Source organism: Sorex araneus, chromosome 3, assembly GCF_027595985.1.
Source record: "Sorex araneus isolate mSorAra2 chromosome 3, mSorAra2.pri, whole genome shotgun sequence".
In the NCBI taxonomy this organism is placed as follows: Eukaryota; Metazoa; Chordata; class Mammalia; order Eulipotyphla; family Soricidae; genus Sorex; species Sorex araneus.
Genome location: NC_073304.1, coordinates 24,860,991 through 24,878,051, shown reverse-complemented (window position 1 = coordinate 24,878,051; position 17,061 = coordinate 24,860,991). Strand labels below are relative to the sequence as shown.

Here is a 17,061-nt window from a genome sequence, read left to right as displayed (position 1 = left end):
TGGGGCGTGAAGGGGTCTGTGTGAGGGTCCTTGGGAGGGCTGGGGGCCGGGCAGGGGCAGAGCACCCGGGTGGTTGGCATGGGGTGGGGTGGTACTCTGCCAAGCAAATGCACTGTGTTGGGGGGAGGGGAGGCAGGGGGCTGTGTCCTGGCTTGGGACAGCAACCCCGACCGCACCCCTCCTGCTTCAGAGACTCCCAGGCTGAGGAGGGGCTCTGGGCACTTTGCGCCTGCGCCCTTGAGGGTAGGAACTGGGTCAGGGGTTTGTGTTGAAGGAACCACATGATAGGCCGAGTGCTCTGACTTTGGGACAGCCTTGAGGGTGCTGAGTGGGGGAGAGCTGGGTGGGGGAGAGTGCTTAGTGGGGGAGATCTGGGTCGGGGAGAGAGCTGGGTGGGGGCGAGTGCTGAGTGGGGGAGAGCTGGGTGGGGGAGAGCTGGGTGGGGGAGAGCCGAGTGGGGGAGAGCACTGAATGGGAGAGCACGCACCCTGGCATGCTGGTCTGGCCCCTTCCCTGCCTTTCCAGCCCAGGCCTCACTTCCTCTCCCCCCCACCCCAGGCACAGCCTCGCCCTGGCCTGCAGGGCTAAGGAAGCCTTTTCCTCTCTCGGCTTTCGGGCCATACCCAGCCCTGTTTGATGCTGCGGCCACTAGTAGCTCAGAGCTCAGGCTGGTCCCGGTTTTGGTTCTGGAGGTGCCGGGAGCAGCTTTCAAGGTCCTGGGGTGGGGGGAAAACCCAGGCGTCCTGCACGCCAAACCTGTGCCCAGTCCCTGGACCTCTCACCCACCGTGAGCTAACTTTAAAGCTCTTTGATCCTCAGATCTCGCGTTGCCCTTCCTCACACTGTTCCAGGCAGGACAGTGGGACTCCGGGTCAGCCGGGCTTCTCAGGGGAGGTGCAGGGCTCTAGGCTGGGAGCGATTTGGTGGGGCTGCAGGTGGGCGGCTTCTCCCTCCTGGCTCAGGCCTACTGGAGAACTGGGCAGGGCAGGGGGCGGGGGGTTGGGGGTGGCTGATCCTCCCAGCTCTGGTTCCCTGGGCCCAGGATCCCCCGGGGTGGGGGTGGGGGGCTGAGAGCTGGTGCGGCTCCTCCCCACCTGCCCCTGCTTACCCTGCCCGTGTGTCCCCCTGCAGGGAACATTGAGTACAGCTGCCCGGCCACCAACGAGTGTGAGATCACCAAACGGCGACGCAAGTCCTGTCAGGCCTGCCGCTTCATGAAGTGCCTCAAAGTGGGCATGCTCAAGGAAGGTAAGCGTCCAGCCAAGCGCTGCCCTCTCCTCGGGGGCGCTCCAGGGTTCGAGGAGGAGACGGTGGGGGCCGGAGGGCAGGAGCCGCGAGCCCCCACTGTGGGCTCCTGGGGGCCCTCATTGATTTCTCTGGAGGCGTGGGTGTGAACCGAGGGGCGCCCCCTTCCTGCAGAGGAGCAGCTTGGGGCCACAGTGCAGGGGGCCCCTCTGCCCCGTTCCCACCTGCCCGTTTGCTCCCCCCACTCCCCGCCACTCCTGGTATCAGAGTATTGTCCAGCCGCTCTGGGCTGAAGCCTGGGCATAGCCCTGGGGCCGGAGTCTGGGTCAGGAGTGAACCCCTGAGTTAGGTGCCTGCCCCTGGCCCCTGGCCCAGCGTCTCTGGGGCTGGTGCTCCCTCCCCGTCTCTCCCGGCAATGCCAGGGCAGGGGGCGTGGGGGCATGGGGAGGGGGAGGCTGTCCCTACTGGTCTCGCGTGTCTGAGTTTCACAGTGACACTTCTGGTTTCTCCCCACCCCCACCCACCCCCAAATAAATTACTTGCTGGATTTCAACTTCTTTTACCGCTAGGAAGCAAAGGACTATAAAACACCTTCATTTTCAGTGTTCGCATGTTGTGTTTTCATTTTGTTTTTGTTTGGGGGCCATCTCCAGGGATGCTTAGGGATTCCTCCTGGCTCCTGGCAGTGCTTGGGGACCAAATGAGACGCCAGGATCAAAAACTTGGGTCAGCTGTGTGTGTGCGAGGCTAGCACCTTCCCTGCTGTATGTATGTCCTATCTCTCGAAGCCCCAGCTTGCTGAGCTGTTCAACGTGAGATTCGCAAACTGAGAGCTGCATGGCTGCCTCATGCTGGCCTTGGCCTTGGTAAAACGAGTAGAACTTTGAAGGGATGTGTTTCGTGTTTGGACAACGTGCTCCTGGCCTCCTGGTCTCCCCAGTCCCTGGAAGTCTGCTCCAGCATGGATGAGCCTGGTTCAGGGCTGTTTTGGAGGGGAGTGGGGGAGAGAGAGAAAGAGAGAGACAGAGAAGCACAGAGACAGAGAGAGAGAGAGAGAGAGAGAGAGAGAGAGAGAGATTGAGAGAGAGACAAGGAGAGAAAGAGAAGGAGAGAGAGAAGGAGAGAGAGAAAGAGAAGGAGAGAGAGGGAAAGAGGAGAGAGAGAAAGAGAAGGGGAGAAAGAGAAGGGGAGAGAGAGAAGAGAGAAAGAGAGCGCGCATAGAGGTGTATGTTCTACCTGGTTTCCCAGGGATCCTTGGAAGTTATTACTTATCACCTGGAGCCCTGGGCTGGAAGCCTGGAACCTTCTAGAAGGCAGGAGGAGGCATGGATCAGGCAATTAGGAGGGGCTGGGAGGAAAGGGCGGGTGAGGGTGAGGGTGGGTCTGGAATTCAGCCCCCGGCTTCTGGGAGCCCAGCCCTGTTGTGGGACCCTGGGGGCATCCTCCACCTTATGCCCTGGGGACACCCGGAAGAGCGCTTGAGTGGGCCCTGCTTTATCAGGAGGGTGGTGGGGAGTGACTTCTGGAAAATGGAGCACCCCCCCCCTTCATTCCAAGGCCCTTCCCCCCCACTCCCTGGGCCAGTGCTGGGGGCTCTAGCGGACCGACCTAAACCTGACCCTTTCTCACGGGCTGCTTCCTGCACCTGCAGCTTCTCTTTCTAGAAAAAGCTTAGTCAGCACCCCGCAGTCACACCCCTGGCTACTGCACACACCCCTGATTTCAGCCCCGCAGGGGGCCCTGCTGGTGCTCTGGGAAACATTTTTTATTGGTCACATCCAATGATGCTGAGGGGTTACTGCTAGCTCTGCTCTCAGGAATCAATGCTGGTAGTGCTCACGGGGACCCTATGGGATGTTGGGAATCCAATCTGGGTCGGCTGCGTGCAAGCCAAAGCTCCTCCCACCCCCCCCCCCCACACACACACATACCAGGCCAAGTCCATCTCCATGTCATTTCAAAGAGAAGGATGAAAGGGGAGCGTTGTGAATGTGTATTTCCAGACACACACACACACACACACACACACACACACACACACACTGTACTATCGCTCCCACAGACCCGCTCTTGGTCCATTTCAAGCCTCTGCGCCTGGTCTTCCCTTGAGTAGGGGGTACCTCCAGCTTGTCGGTGACCTGCAACCCCCGGGCTTGTACACCTGGTTCTTTCTGTGCTCCAGAACCTCCTGGGCTCTCAGCCGGTGAGGAAAGCGAGGTAGACAAAGACCCAGTGAAACGGACTTCGGTGCCGCCAGCACCTTCTGTGTGTGGCGTGGGGGCGACCAGATGGGTTTCTGGGGCTGGGACCCTTCTTCCTTCTCAGTCCTGGAGGGCAGGACTACAGCCCCTTGCAGGGGAGCTGGGGAGTGTGGTGGGCACCATGGGGGGCAGGGCCAGGGCCTGTGCCCGCGTTTTCTCACTTCACAGCGTTGGAGGTGACTGCCCAGCCAGCTGTCTCCTTCTGAGTTTCCAGGGCGCTGGAGCTGCCCTGTGTGGCCAAGGCGAGATGACCGCCCCCCCACCCCTGTGCCCCATGCTAGACTCAGCGCTTCCCCTGGGCTCTGTACTCCCACCCTCGTGGCATAGATCCTGAATCTGGAAGCTTCTCTCTCTAACCCCTCTCAGCATGTGGGAAGGAGAGGGAGAACAGGCCACCGAGAGGGCTCTCCCTATCTCACACCAGAGATGGCACACATTCAAAAGAACAAAAGCAACCAGTGCTGGCGTGGATGTGGGGAAAAAGGGACGCTCCTTCACTGTTGGTGGGAATGCCGACTGGTCCAGCCTTTCTGGAAAACAATATGGGACAGTCCTTCAAAAACTAGAAATTGAGTTTCCATATGATCCCCACAATACTACTTCTGGGAATATATCCCGAGGATGCAAAAAAGCTCAGTAGAAATGATATCTGCACCTATATATTCATTGTAGCACTGTTCACAATAGCCAAAATATGGAAACAATCCGAGTGCCCTAAAACAGATGACTGGTTAAAGAAACTTTGGTACATCTACACAATGGAATACTATGCAGCTGTTAGGAGACATGAAGTCATGAAATTTGCTTGTAAATGGATAAACATGGAGAGTATCATGCTAAGTGAAATGAGTCAGAGAGGGACAGACATAGAGGGACAGCACTCATTTGTGGAGTATAGAATAACATCACAGAGGCTGACACCCAAGGACAGTAGATACAAGGGCCAGGGGATTGCCCCATAGCTGGAAGCCTGCTTCATGAGCGGAGGGGAGAAGGTAGATGGAATAGAGAAGGGATCACTAAGAAAATGATGGCTGGAGGAACCAGTTGGGATGGGAGATGCGTGCCGAAAGTAGATAATGGACCAAGCATGATGACCTCACAGTGTCTGTGTTGCAAGCTATAATGCCCAAGAGTAGAGAGAGAGTATGGGGACTATTGTCTGCCATGGAGGCGGGGGGAGGGTGGGAAAGGGGGGGTATACCCGGGATATTGGTGGTGGGGAATGTGCACTGGTGGAGGGATGGCTGTTTGATCACTGTGTGACTGTAACCCAAACATGAAAGCTTGTAACTATCTCACAGTGATTCAATAAAATTTAAAAAGAGAGAGGGCTCCCCCTGAGCCAGGCCCTGGGCCTTTATGCAGCTCTTAAAGAATTCTCTGCTGCCGGGAAGAGAGCCGGGTCTTCCCAGTGGCCTCCTGGAAGGGGAGGGACCCGGGGACTCTGTGAGGTGTGTGCTGGGCGTGTGCTGGGCCCGGGAGATGGCTCAAAGGGCAGAGTACACATGTGGGAGCCCCGGTTCAGTCCCCAGCACCACCAGCTGTGTCGTCCCCCCGCCCCCCCCATAAAGAACCCATATCCCAGTGGGATGGGCGGGAGCGATAGCACAGCAGGTAGGACGTTTGCCTTGCATATGGCTGACCCGGGTTCGATTCCTCCGCCCCTCTCGGAGAGTTTGGCAAGCTACCAAGAGTATTCTGCCTGCACGGCAGAACCTGGCAAGCTCCTCATGGCGTATTCGATATGCCAAAAACAGTAACAAGTCTCACAGTAGCGATGTTACTGGTGCCCACTCGAGCAAATTGATGAGCAACAGGACGACAGTGATACAGTGACAGAGTGATCCCAGTGGGACATCGGGGGTGCTGGGGAGACTGTCCTGTGGGGAACCCCATGTAGGCTGGGCCCCAGTTTTGGCCACCCATACTGCGACTAGCCCCATGGTGGGTCCTGGACACTGGGTGGGGTGCAAAGGGGCGGCTACTGGGGTACCACCCAGAGTGCTTGCCTTGCATGTATGTGACTGAGCCAAGGTCGATCCCTGGCACACGCTACATGGTCCCCCAGGCCCTCCAGGCCTGATCCCTGAGCACAGAGCCAGGATCTGAAAACGGCTGGGTGTTTGCCCCCTATAGCTCCCCCGCTCCCAAAGAAGCCCACCCAAAGCAAAAGGCTCCCCAGGTCCCCAATTCTGCCTATTGACGCACCCCAGGGTTTGCCCCCTGCCTGACGTGTGACCCCCAGTCTCTAAGGCACAGGAGCCTTTTTTTTGGGGGGGGGGATCACACCTGGCGATGCACAGGGGTTACTCCTGGCTCTGCACTCAGGAATCACTCCTGGCGGTGCTCGGGGGACCATATGGGATGCTGGGGGTCGAGCCTGGGTTGGCTGCCCACAAGGCGAACGCCCTACCCGCTGTGCTATCACTCCAGCCTCAGGCACAGGAGCCTTAAAGCTGCATTTCTCGGCCCTCTAACCCCGCACATTGCTGGTGCAGCTCTGGGGGGCTTCATCAGTCCTCAGCAGCTTGTCCCTGCAAACTTCACCTCTCACCTCATTTCACCGCCCTCCCGGAGGGACCCTGACCCACCCCTAGTCCAGCCCAGCCCAGCCCAGCCCACCTCACCCCTGCTTCCTGGCCTCCCTCCATTCCCACCTCCCTTCGGACCCTTGGTCCCTGTTCTCTGAAACAATTTGATTTCAGAGGAGCCGGGCAGCCATCGCTGCGCTGAGCCCCTGCGCTCTTTGTGCTCCTCTGGGGATTCTGGGTAATTGGGTTAGTGGCCAGCTCATGTCAGGGAATTAAAGGAGTCCCCCCACCCCCGCTCTGATTGAGTAGCTTCTCATGTGGAGGGTGTGTCGCCACTGGCGCCTGCAGGAAGCTCCACTGTCCTGGCTCTGCATGAGGACAGGAGGAGAGTTGACGTGCCTGTTAAAATTCTTTTTATTTGAAAAAAAAATTTTTTTTTTTGTTATTTATTTGCTTGCTTTGGTTTTTGGGTCACACCTAGTGGTGCTCAGAGGTTCCTCCTGGCTCTGCACTCTGGAATTACTCCTGGCGGTGCTCAAGGGATGATAATGGGATGCCGGGGGAATCCAACCTGGGTCGGCTGCGTGCAAGGTAAGTGGCCCTGTCCCGCTGTAGTATCACTTTTGCCTCTTAAAATCATTTTTAAAGAAAAAAAATCCTGTGGGGCCAGAGTGATAGTACACAGTGTGTAGGGTATTTGCCTTGCAGGCAGCTGACCCAGGTGGGATCCCTGACATCCACCGCCAGGAGTGATCCCTGCGTGCAGAGCCAGGAGTGACCCTTGAGCATCGCCCGGTGTGGCTCAGACACCAAGAAGAAAAAAAATTATTTTTCTCTTCCCAGAATGCAGTTGTAGTCGATGAGCCGGACCCCCGCACATGGATACCACCCATGCATGCACACATTCATCCACACATGGACACGGCACGGTCACATGTACACAGGCCTGCTCACACAGGAGCTTCCCTGGGGCCGGAAGTGTCTGGACCACTGAGGCACGATGAACTGATGACCGCTGGGGTGGACGGTCGCAGGGGCTTGTGGGGCTGGTCCTTGTCACCCGGGGAATGGTGGAGCTGTGGGTCAGCTGAGTGGTTTATGAGGGTTTTGACCTTCTCCCTCTCCCCATCAGACTCCCAAAGGTGGACACTCAGGGGTGTCACTGGTGTCTCCCTGGCGGCGTCCTGGGCTCCCTCTCAACTGGGGGCCCGGGTGTGTTCTAGAAACTCTTTCCTTGGTCTCTATCCATGTCTCTAGCCCAGGGACCTTCGCAACTGTTTTCCGAATGAACAGATGTCTGATTCGTGCCTAGGACCTCTTTAATCCAGCATTTTATAATAAAAATAATAATAGTAATAACAATATTCCACATTTTCCTCGCTTCTCGCCCACATGGCAGAGCCTGGCAAGCTCCCCGTGACGTATTTGATATGCCAAAAACAGTAACAACAAGTCTCATGTGGAGACATTACTGATGCCTGCTCGAGCAAATCGGTGAACAATGGGACTACAGTGCTACAGTGCAGGGGGCTGGAGCGATAGCACAGCGGGTAGGGCGTTTGCCTTGCACGCGGCCGACCCGGGTTCTAATCCCAGCATCCCATATGGTCCCCTGAGCACCGCCAGGGGTAATTCCTGAGTGAAAAGCCAGGAGTAACCCCTGTGCATCGTTGGGTGTGACCCCCCCCCCAAAAAAAAAAAAAAACCAATACAGTGCTACAGTGCAGTGCTACATTTTCTTCTCATCCTGTGACTTAGAATAAATCTAGTGTGGGGCCAGAGTGATAGCACAGCAGGGAGGGCATTTGCCTTGCACGTGGCTAACCTGGGTTCAATCCCCGGCATCCCATATGGTCTCCCACACACAGCCATGAGTGATTCCTGAGTGCAGAGCCAGGAGTAACCCCTGAGTATCGCTGGGTATGACCCAAAAAGCAAAATAATAATAATAATAATAATAAATCTGGTGGTACTCAGAGGCTACTCCTGGCTATGCTCTGGGGATTATATGTGGTGCTGGGAATCGAACCCAGGTCAGCCTCATGCAAGGCAAGTGCCTTACCTCCTGTAAGTGCCTTACTTCTCTCAGCCCTTGAAGTAAAACCTTGACTGTGGTTTCCTGACTCGTGTCCCGAATGTTCTTCCTGCGCCCGGCACCCCCCACCCCCTGGCACCCCCTACCCCGCCATCCCTTTTCTCTGCTCCAGCCTCTCCGGCTTGCTCTGCATCCTCAGGCAGCCCAGACCCTCCTTCCCTCAGGTCTGCCGGCTCATCCCTCTGGGAATTGTGATCGGCTTCTCCTTTGAGTTGCTGCTGAGTTGTGACCTCAAGAAGGCCTCTTCCCCTCCTTCCTTACTGCTGTACTTTCAGCTGGACCTCATTGATTTCTTCTTTCCTTTTCTCTGAGTGGGAAAGGTCTTTTGTTTTTTGTGGGGGGGGAGAGCCGCACCCAGCAGGGCTCAAGCCCTGTCTCCTGGTAGACTCCGGGGGGACCACAGGGGATGCTGAGGGTTGAACCTCGGCACGTTTTGTCGGCCGTGTGCAGGACAAATGTCTTACCCAACTGTACTATCTCTCCAGACCCAGGACCTTAATTTGCTAATTTTTTTTTTGACTCTGATAGCTGCTAAATACATTAGTGATTGCATTAGGGAGTCTCAAAACCTTTTGCAAGTTTGGCTCACGCTCTTCCGTGAAACATACACAAGCATCTGTCCATGAAGCCTTACCCCCACTCGTGGGGAACAGTGTGGGGACATGCCCAGCAGTGCCCGTGTGCACCCCAGCCCTTGAGCCTCCCCCATGGCCCACCCCGGGGGAAGCCGGGGTATTGTTGAATCAGATGTTTAGGGGCAGACACGTTCCCTGTCCAGGGTTGGGGGCCGGCAGCCCGTGTTGGCTGGGCTGCTTGTGCCGGATGGGCAGTGCTGGTCAGGCTGTGTGGTGTAGTGATGCTCAGGGCAAATCTGGGTTACCAGGCTTGAGTTCTGTGATAAGTGGCAACGCCTCACATGTGCCAGGAGCCGGTGGGCTGCAGAATATAGCCCACGTTGTGCCGTGCCTGAGCTGGTGCTCCCGCAGTATGAGCCCTTCTCTGGTTGCCCAGCCAGGCAGCCTCGGGTTTAGGGTAGTAGAGCATGGTGGGGGGCAGGAGGGAGCCTGGGTTAAGGTCCCCCTGCCCTGTTGGGGTACAGTCTACTGACTTCCGGCTAGCTCCGGTGTATAAGACTGTCCTTGGGGGGTGCTCTAGCCATGTCCCCAGCAGAGAGCCCGCAGAGATGGACACAGGGATGTCCCCGCCGGGACAGGAGGCTGGGCGCAGCACAGCTGCAAGCAGTCAGGCAGTGCTGAGGACCAAGCCATCAGTGGTGGGAGGACCTTGGTGAGTCCTCCCAGCAGGGCTGTCTGTCCACCATACAGCGCTTGGTAAGAGGCAGCCCAGAGCAGTTGAGGCAGCTAGGGGTGAAACCCAGAGGGCTCGGGCAGACAGGAAGGGAAAGGAGGGCAGAGAGGTTCAGCGTCCATAGGAGGGGGGTGGCTGCACCCCCAGCATGTCCCTGAACCTTGCAAACATCAGAGCCTCAGCTCTGTGGGCTGGGCTCGGCTCATCTTTTCAGACATGGCTCACCTAGAGCTTGGTCCAAATTGCACACAAAGGGGCCGGAGTGATGGTACAGTGGGTAGCGCACTTACCTTGCCCCCGGCCAACCCAGGTTCAATCCCTGGCACTCTGTACGGTTCTCCAAATCCTGCCAGGAGTGATCCCTGAGTACACAGCCAGGAGGAAGCCTTGAACAGCACCAGGCGTCGCCCCCAAACAAGCAAGCAAACAAAAAAAAAACCTGAATTGTTTTGCAAAGACGCATCTTCCTAGTGCCTTGGGACCAGCTGCGCTCAAACCAAAAATTGGGTAAAAGTGGTGCCCAGACCGAGCCACTGATCAGAATCATGAGAGCATATTTGAAAAATATTCCATTCCCGGACGTCCCTCTAGAGCTCCAGATTCAGAACGTTGAGGGGGCTGGGTGAGTCTTCCAAGTCTATAGGTGAAAGGTGGCAGTCGGAGCTTTCTCTGAGCTGGGGTGCTTCAGGGCGGAGGAGACGGGAGCCCAGGGCTGGCCGTGGCACAGGGCACAGGCTTCCTCTGTGGGGCCCTCGAGTTCCGCTCCCTACATCACAGCCACACAGGCAGGGGAAAGGCAGCGTTCAGCGCCTCCCTCAGACTCTCCCTGACTCTAGGGGCCTGGCCACTCTTCTTACCCCTCTGGAACCCTGGTGTGCACAGGGGAATTACAGCAGGTGATCTCTGGCCCTCTGCCCTGCCCTTCCTGCACACCAGGAGCGAGTTAGACATTGCCTGGTGGCCCCTAACGCAGTAGCCAGATGTGTGGCACTGTGTCTGGGGCAGGGAGAGATGGAGGATGGAGAGTTCTGGATGCAAGGAAGACAAGCCGGGTCTGGGCCATGCAGGTTTGCAGTGCCAGGAGAGACACCCCCCTCCCCACCCCACCCCCTTGGAAGTAGCCTGATGTGAGCAGGGGAGGGTGGGCCTGCGGGCTGCAGGGGTGGCTGCGTCCAGATGCAGCTCCCAGGTTATTTTTAGTGCCTGGGTATCAAAGAAAGAAACCTAAACTGCCCCCCGTGGCCTCGCCCCTGCACACGTGGCTATTTTTACTTCCGAAAGACTGGGATGGCATCCAGCTTGGGGAGGGAGAATGAGATAAAAGGAGGGAGGCGGAGGGGAGCAGGAATTATTTTACTTCCATTAAGAAAATAGAAGTCTGATCTTAGCGAGTCAGCAAAGGGACATCTGATCCAGGATGCGGCCGCCTCGGCCCGTGGACAGACGGGCCTGCGCCCGCAGTGGACTGGGGGTGGGCGGCCGGGGGTGGGCGGCCCGGTTCCCTTCTTCCCAAGGGGTTTTTGCCCCAGCCACTTGGGGGTACTTTGCCGCTTCCTGTGCTCTGAGCTGCACGGAGCATTGGTTCCTGAGGACACGGGGACACCAGGTGTCCACTGCCGAGACAGGTGGCGTGACTTTACTCAAGGGCACAGCTTTGTCCTCCGCTGGGTGGAGGCAGCCGTTCGGCCCGTGCGTGTAACCCAGTGAGCCTGTGTTGGAGCTGTGGGACCCTGTTTAACCTGTGAGCCCCAGTTTCTTAAGAGGGGTGTGTGTGTGTGTGTGTGTGTGTGTGTGTAATATAGGTGTGTATACATTATTTGTGTGTGTGTTTAATATAGGTCTGTATACATTATTTGTGTGTGTGTGTGGGTTTAATATAGGAGTGTGTATACATTAAACACACACATACACTCTGTCTCTCTGTCTCTCTGTCTCTGTCTCTCTGTCTCTCTGTCTCTCTGTCTCTCTCAGGGATTACTCCTCACTCTGGACTCAGTAATAATTCCTGGCAGGGCTCAGAAGGCCATATGGGTTCTGGAGATTGAATCCATTTCGGCCACAGGTGCCCTATCTACTGTGGCCCCTGGCCCCGCTTATGGGTTTTATGTTGAACACACTTGGTAGTTAGAACTAAGGCTTCCCTTGAAAGCTTCCGGTTCAGTCCACACCCTGCCTGCCACCTTCGGATGACATGAAAGAAATGACGAGGAGCTGAAGGGATAGGTTTGGCCCAACCTTCTGCCCCCACCAAAGAATATAGAGTCCCTAATGTGTTTTAGGGACCTGCATGTTTCATTTATATTGTGTTACTTAGTTGCACTAACCTGAGAAATCTGAAGTGTTCAGAACATTCTTCCTTTCAACAGGGGTGCTCTCCCACTAAGCCATACCCCAGCCTAGTGCAAGTGGTGGAACACATGCTTAGCATGTGCACGGTCCTGGGTTTGATCCCTGGCACTGAATGACCACTCCTGTGTCACCAGGGGTAGCCCTGGAAGCCCCCAGGACTCAGATTCCCAAGCACTGAGTCACCAGGGCTCCACTGACAAGCCAGGCGTTCCTGGGAGTTCTCCCACCCCAACTTATTGGTGTTGTCTATGTTAAAAAGGGGGAACAATTAGAGGTTGGAGTGATAGCACAGTGGGTAGGGTGTTTGCCTTATACACGGCTGACCCAGATTTGATCCCTGGCATCTCCTATGGTCCCCTGAGCACTTCCAGGAGTAATTCCTGAGTGCAGGGCCAGGATTAACTGCTGAGCATCACCAGTTGTGGTCCAAAAAAGCGCCTCCCCCCAAATAAAAGTCACTCCTTGAGATCTAATTTACTAGCTTATTTCTAGTTTTTAGATCCATGCTTGGTGATGCTCAGGGATCAATTCTGATGGGAATAAGGGGTATATCGTGCCGGGGACTAAATCAGGGTCGGCCGTGTGCCAGATCAGTGCCTTACCCTTGTACTTTCTCTCCAGCCCCAAGTATCATCATCAGCAAATGAGCTAACATTTGCGAATCACTGACTTTGGGTCATCTGTAGTCCTTTAAGAGCATCACATATAATCTCTCTTCCGTCCACTCTAATCCTGCCAGGTACAAGATTATTATCCCCAGTTTTCAGATGGAGAGACTGAGGTAGGGACATGAAGAAACTTAACCAAGGTCTCCCAGACAGGAAGTGATAGTGTCAGGGACAGCATCCAGGTGGAGCCCTGGCTCTGGTGCTTCTGCTTCATGCAGCCACGGGCTCTGGACTATGTTGCCGTTGCTACTTGGTGCCGTGCCACTGGTGGAAGGACCCATGTTTGCATGCAGGCTGCATTGAGGGAGCATCTCAGAGGACCCAGCATTCTGCCTCTTCACTGTTTTCTTCCCGCTCCTGTGAGGGGAGATCTATCACATTCCACCTGCAGATGGGGATTCCCTCTGGGCTGGAACAGGTGGTCCCTTCCCAAAGAGGTTTTTTTTTTTTTGTTGTTGTTGTTGTCCTTTTGGTTTGGGGGGGCAACACCCAGCGATGCTCAGGGGTTACACCTAGTTCTGCACTCAGAATTACTCCTGGCAGTGCTCAGGGGACCATAGAGGGTGCAGAGATGGAACTCGGGTGGGCCAGGTGCAAAGTGAGTACCCTACCCCCTATGCTGTACTAGAGGTTTAGTACGGGAGTTCCCCAAGGGCTGGGTGGGGTCAAGGGAAGGAGGTGTGGGAATTGGGTGGGAATTCTTCGGGAAGGGGAGGAGAATTGTGGCTGCGTTTAGAGGTCAAAGTCATGGTCATTCGGACCCAGCAGGAGGGGAGGGGAGGGCTGTAGGCTGGATTCCAGAACGTTCCTGCTCTCTGATCAGCTGCAGTACCTCCAGCAGCAGTGCTGGGTGGGACCCCAGGTAACTGAGGCATGGGGGGGAGTGGAAGGGGTGGGTCCAGCTCCAGCGCAGCCCCCTGCTCAGCCTCCTGCACAGAAAGCTGCGTTTGTCTTTTGCAGAGCTGTAAGGGACGCCCAGAGTGGTCGACACTGTCCTGGCGGGGGCTGGGACAACCCAGGGGCTGTAGTCCCTTGGGTGCAGGGGTGCAGTGGTGGTAGGGGAGTTGTTCACTTTTTGATTTCCTCCCCCCGCCCCCTCCCTGAAAGAAGGTAGATTTGGTGGGCAGGGGCAGGGCGGCTGGGAGTTGGTGATTGGGGTAGAGGGGAGGTGGAGAGGTGCTGAGAGAATTTTGTTATTTTCCTGAAATAGAGGGTTCATAGGTCAGATAAGCCTGGGAAACTGGTTTGATACGGTCTCTAGGCAGGATAGTCCCACCTGCTTTGAGGGGTGGCTGAGTCGTGTGTGTGTGTGTGTGTGTGTGTGTGGTGGCTGAGTCGTGTGTGTATGTGTGTGAGGGGTGGCTGAGTCGTGTGTGTGTGTGTGTGTGTGTGTGTGGTGGCTGAGTCGTGTGTGTATGTGTGTGAGGGGTGGCTGAGTCGTGTGTGTGTGTGTGTGTGTGTGTGTGTGAGAGAGAGAGAGAGAGACAGAGACAGAGACAGAGAGACACAGAGAGAGATATGGACTAGCTGTCGGCTGCTGCTGTTTCTCTTCTGCCTCTCAGACTCAGCGTTGAGCCCCGGAGCCACAGCCTGCCCGGAAGTTGAGAACACGGGTTACGGGTTCCAGCGTCACAGTGCGTTCCTGTCACTGCCCATCTGTAGAGTGGGCTTCTCGTCGATGCTTCCCTGTAGGGTCATCACAAACCCTAAGGGGATATAGGCAGTGCTCAGAGCAGTGGGCTTCTGTCAGTGGGTGTGATTTACTGCTTCTGTTTGTGCAGGGGAGCATGGGGGCGGAGTCCATCTGGTCCTGGGCTCTGCTAAAGGACTCAATTTTGTAGGAGTGTCCATTCCGGGGATTATCAGTTAGTTTTTGTATGAGTATTAAAATGTTGCCTTTTAGATTCTAAGAGACTAAAGTGGCAATCGGTGGTTAAAGCTGCGTGTATGTGTGATATTTGGAGATCCAGAACTTTTTAGATATATATGATTAATGCTTCTTGAAATTCAGAAAGTATCGGTAACATAATCAATCTACTTACTCCTGACAGTAATTTTAAGTTAAGTAGTATTTGATTTTTGGATTTTAGGCCACACCCGGCAGTGCTTAGAGCCTGCTCCTGGCTCTGTGCTCAGGGATCACCAAGGTTGGGGCTTCGGACTATATGCAGTGCTAGTAAGCAAAACCAGATTTGCCCCATGCAAGGCAAAAATCTTTGCCCCCCTGTATTATCTCTTTGTTCCCTAATTAGTACTTACTTTTTTTGTTTGTTTGGTTTGGTTTGGGGACCACACCTGGCAGTGCTCAGTGCTTACTCCTGGCTTTGTGCTCAGGGGTCACTCCCGGCACGCTCAGAGACTATATATGGTGCAAGGGATTAGACTAAGCTTGGCGACATGCAGAGCACACTCCCGAACTCCTGTCCTCTCTCTCTCTGGCCTCCTAATTAGTAGTTTCAAATGCTTCCAAGCCTACTTTTCAGTAAGGTATTTTACTAATACAAGAGCATAAACAATAAGGCCGCTCTTATTTCACATTCAGGCCTCTTCTTTTTTCATTTAATGTTTGCAAGACTTAAGCATTCCAATTTAAAAAGTAATTGCCCGCCGCATCAGTGGAAATTGCTTTCTGCTGCGAGGTACCGTGCGCCTGACTGCAAGTGGCTTAAGCCTTGATGAATGAGATTGATTTTCCCCCCTCCCAGTAAGTCAGGTTCCAGCCTTAGCCTCCAGGAAGGGCTCGGGCTCTGTCCCTCTTCCTTCTCTGCCAAGCCCATTTGGTTCTTCGTCATGAGGGCAGGTGGTTAACCACTGCTCTGCACTCCCTCGTTCAGGTCAGGGAAGGAGGAAGCAGAAACGAGCTGCCCGAGCCTGTCCTTTCCTTCCTGGATGCCGGCACCCTGGGCTGTTCCCTCTTTGCGCTCCCCATTGGCCAGGAACGGGTCACGTGACCAATCCAAGCTCCCAGGGAAACTGGGGAAGCAGGAAGTGGCACAGGCAGTTTTCCTCTACAAATTCTGGGTTCTGTAGCGCCTGAAGTGGAAGGGAAGGGGAAGTGACAGTTTGCCACTGCTCCTGAGAAGCCAGGGCGTAAGTCGCCTTCTCCGGAGACTTCTTGTTAGGAAAATCGTGCGCGTTAAACTCGGGAAAATCTTAAAACAAACACATCAGCAGAGTGTCTGTGTAGCTGGCTGGGGTTTAGATCGAGTGCAGAGGAATTCAGGCCCCTGCCCCCTGTCCTGGCTGTGAGGTGCGCACCTGCGTCAGGGCAGGGAAGATCCCATCTGTAAGGGTGGTTGCCTGAGGAGGTAGAGGTGGAGAAGGTGTCTGACAAGGGTCAAGCGCTTGGGGGAGGGGCAGTCTTAAGGGGATTGAGGCAGAAAGTGTTGGGAGGCAGAACTGAGCAGCAAGTAAGGGAGTAAGAATGGGCTGCCCTGAGGGAGTGACTGAGAAGGGGAGGGAAGCTCCAGGCCCTTCTTGTCCTCATCTGAGTGCTCCATTCTGGCAGGGCACACTTCCGTCAGCCGCTAAGCTTGGGCTCCAAAGATGAAAGAAGGGTAGAGAGCCATAGTACAGCAGGTGGGGCGCTTTCTTGGTGCATAGCCAACCTGAGTTTGATCCCTGGGACCCCATGTGGTTCCCGGAGCCTGCCAGGAGTGATCTCTGAGCCCAGAGCCAGGACTAAATCCCAACACTGCAGGGTATGGCCCCAAAACAACAACAACAACAAAAAACCAAGAGAATCGAAGATGAATGGAAGGGTTTGGCTTGACCAGGAGGTGCTCACAGTGTACCAGGGAGCTGGACATGTGTGCTTCAGGACCACCTGCACCCGGGCCCCGGGAGTCTCTGAGTTGGGTTCTAGAGGTTCCCTTGGAAGGGAGCTGGACGTCGGGTCGGGGGCTTGCCTTGCCCGCAGTCTCCAAAGTTCCCTCTCTGGCACCATCCACGGTTCCCTGCACTGAGCCCCGCCAGGAGTAATCCCTGAGCACAGACCCAGTAGTAATCCCCGAGCACAGCCAGGTGTGGCTCAGAACCAAAACAAATAAACAAAACCCACAAGCTCCTGCCCTCTGTCACTTTAGGGATCAAACCAGGGCCTCCCACCTACTCTGCCTCCAGGCCCCGTCCTGCCCCCACCCCAGGCCCTTTAGGAGAATAAAGCTTGAGGAGCTCCCTCGAGCAGCCTTTGCTCTCTGGGCGAGCTGGGTGTGTTCTGCTTCTGGCTTCACTGCACGGCCTGGGAGAGAAAGAATGAGCTGCCCCGGGGTGGACTTCAGGAGGGTCCAGCGTCTGGGACGGACACCGTGGGCGCCTGGCTGTTGTCGGTGGATGCTGAGATGCCGGGTCGGAGGCGTCAGCCCTGCCTGAGCCTTTCTCCCTCCTCTTCCCGCAGGAGTGCGCCTGGACCGCGTGCGCGGGGGCCGCCAGAAGTACAAGCGCCGGCTGGACTCGGAGAGCAGCCCGTACCTGAGCCTGCAGATCTCACCGCCCACTAAGAAGCCACGTGAGTGGCGGGGACCCCAGCATCTGTCCACCGCCCCCCGCTGGGGATCCCGGCAGTTCAGCGTCTCGGGCTGGGGCCGCTACGGTCACCTCCA

General features: G+C 55.9%; 1 protein-coding gene across 5 annotated transcripts in view; it reads left to right on the top strand.

Annotated features, from left to right (window-relative positions):
* The window catches only part of ESRRB (estrogen related receptor beta), a 171,724-nt gene that overhangs the window by 135,814 nt on the left and 18,849 nt on the right, over positions 1–17,061 (top strand). For all 5 annotated transcript variants that reach the window (XM_055131475.1, XM_055131478.1, XM_055131474.1 and 2 more), the window contains 2 exons: positions 1,132–1,248; positions 16,857–16,967. In XM_055131475.1, the coding sequence (XP_054987450.1) occupies positions 1,132–1,248; positions 16,857–16,967 (228 nt within the window). The remainder of the gene's footprint in view (positions 1–1,131; positions 1,249–16,856; positions 16,968–17,061) is intronic.